The sequence below is a fragment of the Pyrus communis genome, chromosome 17 (genome assembly GCF_041283825.1).
Source record: "Pyrus communis isolate YQ-2024b chromosome 17, ASM4128382v1, whole genome shotgun sequence".
NCBI classification, from domain to species: Eukaryota; Viridiplantae; Streptophyta; class Magnoliopsida; order Rosales; family Rosaceae; genus Pyrus; species Pyrus communis.
In genome coordinates this window covers 6,727,338-6,742,382 of record NC_142581.1, presented here as the reverse complement: position 1 = coordinate 6,742,382, position 15,045 = coordinate 6,727,338, and the positions used below count along the sequence as shown (strand labels likewise).

The following is a 15,045-nucleotide window of genomic DNA, read 5'->3' as shown; positions in this document are numbered from 1 at the left end:
TGCCTTTTATTGTTATTATTTTTCCGGTAAAAAGCCTTTTATTATTTCTTTCAAGAAATATAATCCAGTTTCTTATCTTCTATAGCTCTTTTTTAACTTCCAGCCTACAAACCAAGTTGTATTTTGACCAACCACATTTACTTATTTGATGTTTAAAGGAAAAATACAGCCGAAAAGAAAACTAGGGATGGCAACTGTTTGGATTGGAGATGAGAATGTTTTATATATCTTCGTAACCATGAAAAAAACCATATTTATAACCGGAAATTAATTATAGAAATTATCCATAACAATGCTCACCGCATTACGGATTTCTCATCGGTTAACGGTTTTATCCATTTTTGTTAATACAAGAAATATATTCATTCAGTTGACGCATTATAATTTAGTAGATATTAATTTAGTCATTTAATATTTGAAGTATAAAATGATTCAATGCGGATCTAGTGGAGTACAAAATTAAAGCATTGAATTTGAAATATTGTGATGTTGGCTGATCTTTGACATCTATCATTGAATTCTCTTTGATTTTGATTCAAAACTTTTGAACTTTTCTAGAAAAATGCAACCCACACAATGTAATTTTTGTGTTCTCAAGAAAATGCGTTCGGTGAATAATAAATATATATATATATATATATATATTTATTGTACTATTACAATATATAAATTATGTTACATATTCTATACATTATTTGGTCGGATTCAAGAATGGAAATGAATCACGAACTCCTTTAACCATATCCAAATAATATTCACGGTTTTTCCTCACATCCAAAATATTACCGAATTTTCATACCAAAATCTGTTGCATTCAAACAGCTATCCACAGTTATTAGATTTAATGGTTAGGATCGTCATCCCTAGAGAAAACCTAGAGGAATTTTTTTCTGGACAAATGGATTTTTTTTTTTTTTTTTGATAAAAGATAAATTACATTATCAACGAAGCGCAAATATAATATAAGCCCAAATATACATTAAGCACAAAGCGCAAAGCCAACCTTTGAGCCCAGCCCACAGAAAAAACTCTAAGCTAGAGCTACTGAAGCTGAAGCTGCAGCTGCAGTCGCCAGAAATCCACTCAACACAAACCGTTGCCACCCTGATGAGATCACACCAGGAAGAACCCCAAAATTGAGGATGAAAAAGGCCACATCTTCCCCCAAGGACCAACAAATCGAGCCCCACCACAAAAGCAAGGAAGCACGGGAAGAGAGATTCCACAAGCAACATCACAGACAAGGACGAACACTGGGAACTTAAGAGAGAATTTGGCAAGACAAATTTGTCATAAAATGTTACTATTGCACGGAGAAAGTTGGAACTTAGCCACAATGATTTTACTATTGCATTGCCCAAAAATGGATCCTAGCCCATGTGTAATAACTGAAACTCCAAAATCATTTCGACCAAAAGTTTCCAATTCTGTTGCAGTAAATTGCAAGATAAAGGACTTAGGTGACAAAGAGGAATCTCAAGTCGGCTTCTGTTAATTTTGCAAGAGCGTCTGAAGCACCACCGATGGTCCTATATTATACAAGGCAAAGAAGACGGTGTTAGATAGCTAGCTATCTTATGAATGACCAATTAATTTATAAAGAAAAGAACAGAGCTAACAAATCGAACTTACCCCTCGAACACTAATTCCTTTTTCTCCTGTAGCTTTAGAATCCGGTCCTCAATAGTGTTCTCAATCACAAATCTCATAATTCTGCAATGGAAAAGAAAATATCAGATATCTTACAGAAGGGGGACAGTCCTGCCTTTTGAATAACATGGATTTTTCGGTTTGTAAAGTTTGGAACGCTTCGTAAAAAATGGGAGAAAAATGTGGACCTGATCGGTTTGTACTGCCCTATCCGGTGGATTCTATCTTGTGCTTGCCTCTCAACTGCTGGGTTCCACCATGGGTCCATCAAGAAAACCTAGTCCAAATTGCCACGTCTCCAAATCACTTGATCCACTTGTGTATGACTCAAGTTCCAATAATTTAGACACGAAAACATAGTTTAAATCTGACATAAGACATTACTCACATGCGATGCAACTGTCAGATTAAGAGCAACACCTCCAGCTTTCAAGCTCATTAAGAAAATCCTGCAATCTGGATCCTCGGTAAATCTCTTTATAGCATTATCCCTTGCAGACATAGTCATGCTTCCCACCAACTGAACACAATTGACACCGGACTGCAACAGCTTCTTTAAATTAGTATCGGTAATCTATTGATGCACAAATAGGAAACTGTTGTATATTATTCATTTTTACCTTTTGCAAGGAGTAGTTAATGATATCCAAGAACGATGTGAACTGGCTGAAAACAATTCCTTTTGCAGAGCCATCCTTTTCAACCATGGATCTGATTTCTTCCCTCTAGAGCCATAGAGGAAGTTAAAAAAGCATATGAGGAAGTTAAGAAAGATAACGTGCACGATACACCATGTGTACGTGTTCTAAGTATATCTGCATCAATGAAGAGTTTCCTATTTCGATGGCCTTATCAACAACATATCAATGATTGACGAATAAGAAAATGGTGACGTACCAAAGCCTCAATTTTTGTGCTAGTCTGAAAATTTTCAAGCTTAATTCTGTTCAAAATGCTCGAAGATCTAAACCCCTTAATGGTAGTCTTAGTCTGAATAGCAGCACTTGGTGCTGTAGTGAAATCAACAGTAACTGGTTTAGAGCATGTCGGGCATGAGACTTGTCCCAAAGAAGCAGCAAAATCAAGCAAGCAAGCCTTACAAAACGCATGCTCACAAGCAGTAACCTGGAAATAGTTAGGAGCAAATCAATAACAGAACAGAAGCATTTAAAATGCATGCAAGGTACTCACTATTCAAATGAAAGGCAGTCATTATTCAAACTTTAACTGCTCACTAGCAACAAATAACGAAATAACAATAAAGCACAAACAAGCATGTTTCCTTTTAGATCAAGCCATTTCAACTCTTCAAAGCTGACACAACACAGGGTTTTAGTTATTAACTAGCAATTGAGGTAATATAATTATCATTGCAAAAATTAACGCAGAAAGCTTTCTACAGAAATCCAGAACATAAAGTTAACAGCAAAAACACATTATGACAGATCTACAAGCGAACAAATACTGAACGAGCCTTCCATGACAAACTTATATTGGTAAACATGATTGACATATCACATAATCGTGAAAATATAAAATGCACAAACGAAGTAAGAAAGGGTGATTTTTAGCATGGCAAAGCCATTCATTTTGTCTGAAAGAAAAGATCAACTAACCACTAGATCTTCTGCTGCTTCATGACAAATTCCACAGATTTTCTCATTGACATTAATGTTGCTTCCATTTCTCAGTGCAGCAGATGCAGAATACACCACAAGGTAAGGATGATTAACAGCCTGTAGTGAGTAAAAGAAAAAATAAGTGCACAGTACTAATGGACCAAACAGAACTTTGCTGATGAAAAAAAAAATAAGCAACAGAAAGGGAAAAAAATTAAGAAGAAAAAATTACAAATTTGAAGATCGAAACTGTGACAGATCAGATTTAGCCTTTCATCTTATGTATGCTTATAAAACAAAGTATTGACAAATGGCTATAGAACAGCTTATCTCGTAACTGAAAAAACATATGCACATTCAATAAGTATACTGACCTGTCGCAAGCGAGTGAGAAGGTCAAATATGTGAGCATAATTGTTCATCACAGTTCCCTCTTCGACAAATCTGTAACAAAGAAAGCATATTATTCACCAAACCAAATGCTCAGTATATTCAACAGCAATAATGGCAATTAGCATGCCAACAGAGGCAAAGCGTTGTCCACATAAGTTGTATGGGGCAACAAGACAAGGAAAAAAAAAAAAAAGTGTTCAGGATCACAAATTAGTCACCGTAGTAAAATTTGCAAGTAGCATTTCACATTCATGTCCAAAATGAGTACCGAAACAGCAATAGTGGCCAAATGAAGAAGGAAAAGAAAGAAAAAGGTGACATACGCGTTAAATTGTGACTGAGTATCATTATATATTGACTCATAAAAACCTTGTTCTGTGATATCCAAGGTGTCCCGCCTCAATGAAACCTATAGGTAGCAGAATAAGAAAGGAACATAAGAAATCTAGACATCAGAACTGCACACAGCCATAAAGAAACAATACTTACAATTCTAGGAGGTAGTGCAAGATCAGCAGCCCTGCCCTTTTTAGTTCGTCGCAGGACTATGTTCTTTAGAATTTTGTGTTTTAGCAAATACATGGCCCTTTTGCCTTGGATATGATTTCCATATATCTGTATCGGTGTTGCCACATACTTGCAAGGAACACGGATTACAAACATGTAAGCACATCTGTTTCTGTAAGGAAATCAACAAAAAAAATATACCAAACTTGAAACTCACTTTATTCCACCAACAAAAATGTCTAACTGAATTATGAGGGCAATTCGAACATTGTGCTGCGGAACTGCAGGTCACATTTACATTAGAAAAATGATTAAACACTTGAGAAAAAAAAAAGTAGAAATACGAGAGCAAGGGCCAGAAAACATTTAATTAGTTACAAGCAGGCAGCAGAAACTATTGACAGAAGCCTGTCATATATGCCTAACAAGGAAAAATGTATCCAACATAAGTACTACGAGATATGTTGATAATATGTATTGTATCATATAGGCATGTAACTTATAAATAATATGTATTACACCATACCTATGATCAAGAGTCCTGCAATCACAATCCTTGCATAAGTAATAAGAGTAGGGGACTAACTGCAAGAAGCGGATCTGTGCAAATGCAATTCCAATTATATAAGCTAGATAGCCATAGAAAAACGAGTTTAAAAAATATGTTCTAAAATATAGTAGACTTTACCAAAGAATAAAGTTCTCCAACACGGTTCTGAAGTGGTGTGCCACTTAGAGCCCATTTGTATGAAGACTCTAAAGCAAGAACTGCTTTCGCAGTATTACAACGCCTTGATTTTATGTAATGGGCCTAGTTTTAAACAAGAAGTTAGAGACATTTATTCCAAAATAACATATATGAAACAAGTAAAGAAAAGTTGAGTCCTGAAAAATAAATGGTTGTCTGGGAATAAATCGAAGAAAACACAATCAAACAAAAACATGGACATCAGTTTTCCACTTCTAATTAACTGAAATATAAGGGTTATTATTTCAACATAAACATAGCCACTACCTTCCCCCCAATACCCAACTACAACTATATTAAGCCAACGCACCTCATCCAAAATGATACGGTTCCACTTCACAGAATGCAAAACTGACTTATCTAGGCTCAAGCGCTGTCCAATATCTTCTGAATCCATATCATCTTCCTCGTTCAGTGCTGAGCTCTTCCTGGAAGCTCCATTCTTTCCTTTAGACTCAACTGTCTTCTGCGACACTGGTTGTGGATGCTTTCTCCTTTGTTGCTTAGACTGCTTCTCAGTTCTAAAAGCATTAGGCCCACAAAAATATTTTAAGTGAGTTGACATTTTCTTCTCGTAATACAACCTTCCACAATATTGACACTTTTGTTTGGGAGGCATCACATTCTTCCTGTAGTCAGCCTCAACAATAGAGTATGTAGTAATGACAAAATCATACCCTGAGAAAATTTGGGAACTCTTCTCTCTATTAGCCCCATGATAAACCAAAACCTTTGTACTTCCTTTTGAAGTAAACCGCTCTATTTCACTCACCCATTGACTCACAGCAACTACAGGGCAAACTACAAGGGTGGTTTTGATTCTAGGAAAGCTTGTGGAAGAACCAGTGTCATAACATGTCGAATTAAATTCCCGTTTAGCGAGGACAAGAGTAATGGCTTGAATAGTCTTCCCCATTCCCATCTCATCTGCTAGGATTCCTCCTCTAGTTTCAGTCTCTTCCTGTTTCATGGCCCATGACAACCATTCCTTCTGGTACCTTAGCAAAGGCATAATCATATCAGATGGTGCCTCAGCAGCATCGCATATCACATTCTTCTGAGTATCCAGATCAAAATCTTCAGTTACGTTGTCATCAAGCCATTTATCATGCTCCTCTTCCCAGGTATTCCACTGCCAACGCCGCTTTTGCACCCCAGATTTACGATTCTTTTTCTTTTTTTTGTCGTGCAACCCAAGATCGTCAATTTCACCTGATGTGAACCTGGCTGCTGGCACCATCGAGCTTGGTCCTCCTGCTTCTGTCTTGTTCTCCACCACCACCACCTTCGACTTTTTTATCGCAGGCTCCTTCATTTTACCATTAGGTTTATCATTCAAGTCAAAAACAACTTCCACATTGTTTTGGTACTCTTCACCTACATGCATCAAAACACCAGATTTATGTCAATAAAGCATGCAAACTCACCAATATAACGAAATTCAACCTTCCGCTAAACTGACATTGTTTGTTTAAATCGAAAACATGCCCCAATCAAGAAAGGTGCGCTAATCCAAACAACCAGTCACAGAAATCAGAACTAAAAATCTCGACATGAATTGCGAATTTTTAACCAAAATCTAAACTCTTAGCTTCTTATTCGTATATGGTTAAGAAAGATTTAATTTTTGTTTTACCTTCTTCACTCTCAAAATCAGAAGCGGAAGGCGTAGACGGTACATAAGTATCCTCATCAGACGGTGAATAAGCATCTTCCTTTTCCTCGTGTTGCTCATTTCCTGCACATCCAACAAATATCCATAATTTTATTCAAGTCAAAAGCGTTCTCCTTGTTAAATTCCAACATCAAAATAATACATAACACACAAAAATAAAAAAAATCCAAACAAAATTCGCATCCCTCCCGATCCAATATAAGACTCAAAACACTTCAATTCGAACTTTCTCGGTAACCAAACAGGCCACATCCTAATTGTAAATTGCAATTTCGAACTTCAATCAGAAATACACACACACATACATACACACAGTTGAATTCGAGTGGGAAGATTTTACCATCGGAAGAAGGGCCGGCGGTGCGCTTGCGAGAACGAAGCTCCATTGACGGAGAAAGCGAGTTAGGGTTCTGCGATCGCGAGTTTCGAGGTATTTGCACTGAGTGAGGACGAGGCGGAGTCGAAGACAAAAGGGCACTATCTGGAAGCGAGCGGCGGGAAAGTGCGCCCCTTTACATAGACAGGGACTGGCGAGTGAAACAGCGGGAATCCACGTCGACGTCGCGCCTCTGGGGCTTCCCAAGTGTGCGCCACGCCTCTGGCAGCAACAGTACGCGTGTTGATTACTCTCCGTCGATCTATGGGGCCCGTGGGACTTTTGATGGAGTGTACGGTGGATTCGGGGAAGCGGTTTTTATTGAGGCACGAGAGACCCTTCGTCCCTTGGAATTATTTGAATTTTTAATTACCATCTTATCCCTTATCATTTTCTCCAGTCGTACCCTTACCCTGGAAGTTTTGTGTAAAATAAACAATTTCTTTTTGGTAAAAAAAGAAAAGAAAATGTTTTTACATTTATTTTGATCTATCGTACCCTGCAAGCCTGGACAAATATTGGAAGATATAAACAAGTAAATATTGGATGAAATGTTTATGTGAATTTTTCAATATGGGCAAAGTAAATTAGCGACGAAATAACCAACTAGTCTCCGTACAAGACAAGAAGAACATAACTTATTGGCTATTGTTACATTACATCCGATTGGTGACTTCCGATAAAAATATTGTTTTTATTTGCAAATGAAATTGGAAGATATGTGAATTAAGATTCTAAATCTAAGTCATATGAAGGGAAATCTAAATGAATTGGACACAAGTTAATATGATAAGTTTCGAAGTCAATTGCGCATTGTTACATGTTTTAAAGGTGCATAAAATTCCTATCTTAATTACTTGAACTACAAATTTTTCTTTCATTATATTGTCACTTAAGTTATAGCGCCAACTATTCTTTGGTCTATTGGTGTTAAGCGATCATTAATCCCATGTGCTGAATTTCTCCACTTATAGGTTACGTGTGGATAAATACAAAATAAAAAGTAAAACGAATAGTACTGAGAGCTTTTCTTTAAAATTCCCTTGAAATTAATTGTGTTCAAGTGATGATAGTTTGTATGTTGAATTAGAATAAAAGAAATGTTAAGGAGACTCTTTCAAAATAAGATTTTTCATTGATTTCATGTTATTTTATATTTAACGTTAATTCATGTGCCAACAATATAAATCATTGTGTAAAAAACACAAAGAGCAAAGAGTTCTACTTTTGAAAGAGTCTCTTTAGCAATTCTCTTAAAATAATTTGAATCGTCACTTAGTACTACGGTTTAGTGGTATTCATCTTCACTTGTAAGTGAGATAACTTATGTTCAATTCTCGTTAAAGACGAATTTGAACCACATTATTGTTAGCTCATTATGAGATTAAGCTCACCATTTTTTCTTACTGTGTGATAAGAAGACAAATTAAATCAACCTAAGCGGAAATTGTGGATGGATTACATTCCAATTCAAGCGATTAAACTCAATGTGCCTAAATATTTATTGTAACAAAAGACTGCTACTACCATTTGAAGCTGTTTTGCTGAATTACAAATTGATAACTGATAGAAGCTGGTGTCATGTAGCTTATACCGCACTCAGCCATGCAGAATCTATGTTTAATTTCGACCACCTCCACCAGACCCACTTCCAGATCCTTGGCCGCTACCGGCACCAACTCCCACACCAATGCCAATCCCAATTCCAATTCCAATTCCTCCACCACGACCACCACCAGCACCTCCTCCACCTCCTAGGCCGCCACCAGCTCCGCCTCCAACACCCCCGCCTGCACCAAAACCACCTCCATGGCCTGAACCTCCACCAAGACCGCCACCACCACCTCCTCCTCCTCCTCCACCACCTCCTCCACCGCCAACACCTCCACCAGCTCCACCTCCGACACCACCTCCTGCACCAAAACCGCCTCCATGGCCTGATCCTCCACCAACACCGCCGCCACCACCTCCACCTGCACCAAAACCGCCTCCGCCGCCTCCTCCAAGACCACCACCTCCTCCAACACCTCCACCTACACCGCCACCAGCTCCAAAACCCCCACCATGACCCGACCCACCTCCATGATCACCTCCTCCACCACCACCTCCAGCACCACCCCCAACTCCACCGCCTATACCACCACCAGCCCCTGCTCCTCCACCATGACCTCCACCACCACCAAAGCCTCCTCTTCCTCCAGCTCCGCCTCCAAAGCCACCGCCCCTAGGTCCCCTACCATGATTTCCTCGATCAAACCGACCACCACATCTCCGACCCCATTGACAATCATCATCATCACCGCGAAATCTAGTTTTGTCAACTTTCCCATCGCCTAGAGTGGTGATTGCACTCAATTGGAGGACAATGTACAGAACAACAAGACTCAAAGAAAGCCATTTTCGACAGACAACCATGGCTTCTCTCTTTTCTTCTGAAAAATGCTTAATTAAATCTCAGATAGCTAGCTGAGCTTGCGATCTTCTTCGTTCAAAAGACGATCCTTTTATAGGCATGAACTCCTTAGCCAAAAATACAGTACGTACGCTACGCTAAACAACCTTTAATGGTTGCATGTTCATGCCACGCGTTGTCACAGTCGGGAAATTTGGCCAACCATTAAATGCCAAATGGAGGAGGAAGTCAAAACTCAAGGGCTGACTTGGATATATAGATCAGTTCAGTTTGCATTGACTATTTGACTTATATGAACATTCACTTATGCTTCTTCTCGCATTGTTACGTATGAAAGTTAAATAATAGTGCGTAATTGATATGAGATATACATATATAAATCAATTCAGTTTGCATTGACCATTTAACTTTTATGTACATCCACTTCTACTTTTTTCTGCATTGGTACCTATGAAAGTTAAATAATAGTACGGTTATATTTCTCCTCTATATTAAAATTTGAAAGGTAAATGATGTTTAGTTCATCTTGCATTGGATATATTGACATGCATTTTTTCACACATTTCTCCTCTATATTCCATGAATATCCCATGAATGTATGAACGAGGGAGGATTAATTCACTTATCCAAGAGCTGTAATTCATTTGTTTGACTCTCACACATTTGATTTAACTCTCACACATGCTTTAAAGAAAGTTTGACATACAATAAGTAGGCCAAACACTTGCCAACCAATTTTACGTGAGCTCTGCAATTTTGCATCTGCAGGGCCATGCAAATTGAAGCGGGTCAACTCTACCGACGCTCTACCATTAATATTACTCTTTGCCAAATTAAATCACCCACCTTCCACTTTGCAATTTGCAAAAACAAGTGGGAAAATTGCTGTGGCCTGTAAATGTTCATGCAGGATTGTCAAGTTTTCGGGAACAAGTTGGGCTGGAGCGTGCGTGGCATTGCGAGTATATCCATTCGTAGCCAATTGGTTTTGAGTTGGATTCCGTTGCTAATTGGTTTTGTGTCGAATGGTTAACTAGCTACTGAGTGACTTGATACTCGGCATATATTTAAATTTCCATCAAGAACTGGTGTGATAAGCCTTTGCTAACAGATTGGACGTTATTTTGTTATTTATTTGGTGCAAGTGAAGCGATACTGGAAGCGTTATTTTGTTATTCAACTAGTGTTCGTCACATTAGCGATTAGTTTCTATCATCCAGTTGAAATTAACGATCGAAAATAATTTTCTTTTCTGATTAAAATATGTTAAACAAAGAATACAAGATGGATAACAATCTATCTTTAAGAAAAGATCCAGAAAGTTTCATTTGGATCACACAGAGAAGCCACAAACTAACAAAGGGTGACGAATGGCTCGAGTTAAGCCCCCCCTACATCTTCGATTTGCAGACAATATCCTCTCCTAGTTCACATCTACGACCCTGACAATGCTCACAGTTTCACGTTCCGAAAATGCAGCTTTGCTTAAAGAGGCCGAGTTCTACGCCCCAATGCGCGACCACATAGAAGAGCATTCTTTGGGATCGGATATTCATCCCTCCATGAATTCGCAGGCGAGTAGACACGGAAATAGAATTGCTGGCCTAAGTACTGCCGAGCCCAGTTCTCAGATCTTATGTTCCACATTCCCACATTGTCCAACGGCACGTAGAGTGCAGTCCATGAGCTGGGATACACCTGTTCGTAGAAAGAAACAGACACATTAAGATCGATCACGAGGACATAACTGTTAGTCGCGTACAGGATTTTACAAAACTGGATACCTGAACAGTGGAGCGAGATATAGTATCTCTCAAATTGTAGCGCAATCTGCTTGCAGGTGTCCACTGTCCACCGTCCATCCTGCCCATATCGGAATCACCACAGCAACACAGTTTAAGATGTGTTCTTATGGAATTTCTCGCATTGTATAAAATTCGAAAAAAGCTCGAACTTCTGAGGTTAGAGAAACCTACCCTACAACAAAGAAATTATGGCCATCAATGTGCCATGACTGCACAGTATCCTCTGGATTCTCGAACACGAGTTCAGCAAAGCCTCGGAAATCAGCATTCATGACAGAAGTCTGAAGATAAGCGCCGCCTCCAGTGGGGTTGTCTTGGATGCTTCCAAGGGAGAAAACCCCTGAGATCTTGAAGTAGTCAGCAAGTTTAAGTGGCGTGTCTGGTTGAATGTACGATACACTGTTCACAGCATATCTCTGTTTGCCATCAATAATTGGAGCAGAGCTCATGAGCCTGATCGTGCGGGTGGTGTTGATCAATCCGTAATGATAAGAGCCTTGTGGGTTTGGTCTTGGACCACTCGCTGTCAAATTCCGTCTGGTATTATACACAAAAAGGCATGAGTTATAGAAACATTCAGCAATTCTTTTATGCTGCTTGTATTCATTAGTTACCTGAGAGATCGCGCTTGTTCAAGAGACCAGTCAACCTGAGTTGTTGGGCCACCGGGGGGAGGACCAGAAACACTTCCTGCAGAGTTGCTGTAGTGGAGAACGGAGGTTGAACTGAGCACTTGTGACGTGAAACGTGAAGAGACAACAATGTAGTAATCTTGCGGCGGTTGATCAGCTGTAACCAATACAGAATAGGACTGACCCAAATGAATGTCAAGAGAACTGTAAGTGTTTTGAAGAGAATGGGTGCCTTCCACCTCAACCAACATCATCTTGTGCCCCTGTATTCTGAAATTGATGGAAGTTGTAAGCCCCACATTCGATATCCGCAACCTGTATGTCTTGCCTGCCAGGCAAATATAACATCAAAATGCCGCGAGTACAAAAAAAGAAGAAGACAGAAATGGTGATCAAAATGCTGATTGTATTCATTAGTTACCTTGATCAACTGTAAATGTAAACCCATTGGATCCACGGCCATTGATGAGGAGTCCGTCGGGGAAGGGAAGATTATTCCCACCATCTAAGATTGCTTTCAAATCCTGTAAGGATTCAAAACAATCCCATCAACGAACAACACATATCACATTCCTCATTTTGTACTATGTATTCAATTACAGTTATGAATCATGAGTAACGCAATAACAACCACATTTTTATACCACATTATGTAGTAAGCGAACAACCGCGCATAAAAATTGTTACAGATACTTACAGTGTGATTTTTACTGAACCAGTCTCCAGCGAGTATGGTGAAATCTCCAGCAGGAGGAGGGAAAGGTACGGGAATACGCGGGCGGCTGTCAATTTTGATACCACCGAAACCTCCTGCAGCCTTGTGGAAGCCAAGGGAAGGGAAGTAGAAGTAACTGCCAATCTGATCCTTGACTTGAAGAACATATGTGAAGTTCTGTCCCGGTGGGATGGGGCAATTCGTGCCAAACACCCCATCCTGCCACGAGTTCCTTCTCTGCTGTACTCCATTCCTAAACAAGAGTTGCAGGACTTGTTGGTTAGTCGAACTAGGAATTTTGCTAATGAAAACTACAGGAAAGAAGACAAATTCGATCGAAAACCCTAGAGACCGTTACATCTAAAGCTCGATTGGGAAGTAGTATATCTTTTAAGAAAAAAATTCGCAAAAACATCATATTGCTGAATTGAACAGCTGGATGTGCGCTGAAGAATCCGAGTTTAGCGGATGGATCTGAGAGATTGATGTAAAGCATAACGACCAATCATTTTCCATGTTATTCACTTTTTGCCACATGAACCAAGTGACGAAACGTGCCAATTCAAAAAGGTGAAAAATTTAAATTCCATTTCTTTTAAAAAAACGATATTCTAAACCGTTTTAATCTAAAGAAGGGAGATTCAAATTTAGTTCCAAAAGAGCAGCGCTACCTACCCTGACCGACCAACTAGCCTAACTCACGTCTCTTTTCTAAGCGTTTCAGTTATGAAAAATGAAGGCATAGATAATTGGTATTTAACGATAAACATTATAGTAATGAGAAAATAAATAAACAGGAGAACAATGACTAACCAAGAGATGAGGAAGGGTTCATCCAAGCTATTGAAAACGTTGATGATGAGGTTATCATTGGTGACCGAATCGATCTGCGGCCCTGGAAATTGCCCATTTATCAATATCCCCTGCGTTTCCACTCAAACCCCATTTTATTAGCAACAAAATTTCCCACAACAAAGGAGGGAGAGAGAGAGAGAGAGAAGGTAATGATAAAGTTGCCTGCTGTTTAACTCCAAGGGGGTAAATATCACCATAGGTGACATTCCAGTTGTAGAACCTGTACGGATCTTCCCCATTTGTGCAGGTCACAGTAAGCAGGGCAACCAATATCACACAACAAGCACTTTTGTACCCTCCCATCTCTCTCTCTCTAACCAACCCAATATTCTTATATGGATGTTTGACAGAAATCAATGGGGAAATGGGAATATAAAACCCTCCCAGAAGATAAAGATTCAATCTTTAGAATCTTTATCTTTCACTCTGTAAAGCTACCTATACCTCCTCTGCTTTTAGTCTCTCTGTTTTTGCTTTTTCTTTGAGCACTTTTGAGACGGTTCTACAGAAGTGCTTTTGTCTGCTAGATGAGACCTCGTGGATATTTTTATTAAGCCAATAGGGAGTGAGTGTCCATGAGCTGTACTAGTTGCAGTCCAGTCTCTATACGTACAGCAAATAAATAGGTTTTGCAGCAGTCACTGATCAGTGCACAGTCCACACCGCGTATCTAGGATTGCGTGACGAAGTTCAAAATTTTAGGACATTTTACTATGTATTTGGTAAAATAAAAAGAGCTTGATTAGGGTATTGGGATTATCATACAGTTGCAGAAGAAAGTCATTTTGCTCGGCTGATTGCTTTCTGTTTAAGCGTGATTGGTGAAAGAGGAGCTCAAATTTGGGAAGGGTGGACTAAATCTCTATATTTGATGTTATTAAACTTAAATTCTCGGTTATAAAGGCATTTTGAGATATTTCTCGTGTCAAAATTTGTGTTTATTATGTCAATCGGTTTGATTTTCTCATTTCAACAAAAGTAATTCGTGATTGTCGTATAACAACCAATTTTTCTAAAATTTATCTTGTTTAAAGAAACATTGTATGTAATAATATTTCAAATTAATCATATATTACTTTTAATATAGTTGATTTCTTTCTAATATAACATTTTTACATATATTATTGCGTGAGTAACTTCAAATACCGGGAGTATTGTATGTGTACGTAAGTTGTTATTGTCTGAACGAGTAACATGCCTTGTTGAAGTTGAAAAATGAGATCTTGACTAAAATATTCATGGGGCCTTGTCGGTGATAGGCAAGACAATAATATAAAATTATGTGGGTGATCCTTTACTCCATTCGACTAAACACATTGAATTAATAGCTAAATAAGGATATTAGATTTAATTATGCATTTTTAATTGGGCAACAAATCTTACTGACTACCGAGGACTTTGATTGCAGACGGTAATAATTTAGTATAACACATGCACCTCAAGTCTTTCAAGATTTTTTATTTATTTTTTTATCTTCTCAAAGAAACCCACCGACACAGCCTATATTTTTATATTCCATTTCATAAAATCTGAAGTTTTGGGGAATAGCATTTTATCCGAATTATCTCAGTGAGGATCCGACTATGATTTCATTATATGTGTTTATCTGTCATTCTGCGATTAGAAACTATTTTAAATGTTTTATTTAAAATTAAAA

General features: G+C 38.5%; 3 protein-coding genes across 3 annotated transcripts; all 3 read right to left on the bottom strand.

Annotated features, from left to right (window-relative positions):
* Positions 1-1,272: 1,272 nt before the first annotated feature.
* Positions 1,273-7,327, bottom strand: LOC137707563 (Helicase protein with RING/U-box domain-containing protein). Its single transcript, XM_068446459.2, has 16 exons — positions 6,933-7,327; positions 6,554-6,655; positions 5,228-6,294; positions 4,858-4,980; positions 4,696-4,769; positions 4,387-4,450; positions 4,152-4,298; positions 3,986-4,071; positions 3,644-3,713; positions 3,267-3,386; positions 2,548-2,775; positions 2,271-2,375; positions 2,039-2,191; positions 1,839-1,927; positions 1,633-1,713; positions 1,273-1,529 (listed from the first exon to the last, which is right to left on the bottom strand). Exons 1-16 carry the CDS (start codon positions 6,976-6,978, stop codon positions 1,457-1,459), a joined length of 2,628 nt encoding a protein of 875 aa, XP_068302560.2. The 5' UTR covers positions 6,979-7,327; the 3' UTR covers positions 1,273-1,456.
* A 1,067-nt stretch (positions 7,328-8,394) lies between these two features.
* Positions 8,395-9,471, bottom strand: LOC137709173 (uncharacterized). The gene has a single exon (XM_068448284.2). The coding sequence runs from the start codon at positions 9,381-9,383 to the stop codon at positions 8,589-8,591; it is 795 nt and encodes a 264-aa protein (XP_068304385.2). The 5' UTR covers positions 9,384-9,471; the 3' UTR covers positions 8,395-8,588.
* Positions 9,472-10,607: 1,136 nt separating this feature from the next.
* Positions 10,608-13,986, bottom strand: LOC137707858 (L-ascorbate oxidase homolog). Its single transcript, XM_068446787.2, has 8 exons — positions 13,551-13,986; positions 13,347-13,456; positions 12,516-12,786; positions 12,240-12,342; positions 11,801-12,146; positions 11,358-11,723; positions 11,166-11,244; positions 10,608-11,079 (listed from the first exon to the last, which is right to left on the bottom strand). Exons 1-8 carry the CDS (start codon positions 13,689-13,691, stop codon positions 10,867-10,869), a joined length of 1,629 nt encoding a protein of 542 aa, XP_068302888.2. The 5' UTR covers positions 13,692-13,986; the 3' UTR covers positions 10,608-10,866.
* Positions 13,987-15,045: the final 1,059 nt, after the last annotated feature.

Coding starts and splice junctions, on each gene's coding strand:
- LOC137707563 (XM_068446459.2), bottom strand. CDS start 6,978: ATGGAGCTTCGTTCTCGCAAGCGCACCGCCGGCCCTTCTTCCGATG. Junction 6,656..6,932: donor CGCCGGCCCTTCTTCCGATG/GTAAAATCTTCC, acceptor TTGGATGTGCAG/GAAATGAGCAACACGAGGAA. Junction 2,376..2,547: donor GCACAAAAATTGAGGCTTTG/GTACGTCACCAT, acceptor CTATGGCTCTAG/AGGGAAGAAATCAGATCCAT.
- LOC137709173 (XM_068448284.2), bottom strand. CDS start 9,383: ATGGTTGTCTGTCGAAAATGGCTTTCTTTGAGTCTTGTTGTTCTGTAC.
- LOC137707858 (XM_068446787.2), bottom strand. CDS start 13,691: ATGGGAGGGTACAAAAGTGCTTGTTGTGTGATATTGGTTGCCCTGCTT. Junction 12,787..13,346: donor GAACCCTTCCTCATCTCTTG/GTTAGTCATTGT, acceptor ACTCTTGTTTAG/GAATGGAGTACAGCAGAGAA. Junction 11,245..11,357: donor CATAATTTCTTTGTTGTAGG/GTAGGTTTCTCT, acceptor CGATATGGGCAG/GATGGACGGTGGACAGTGGA.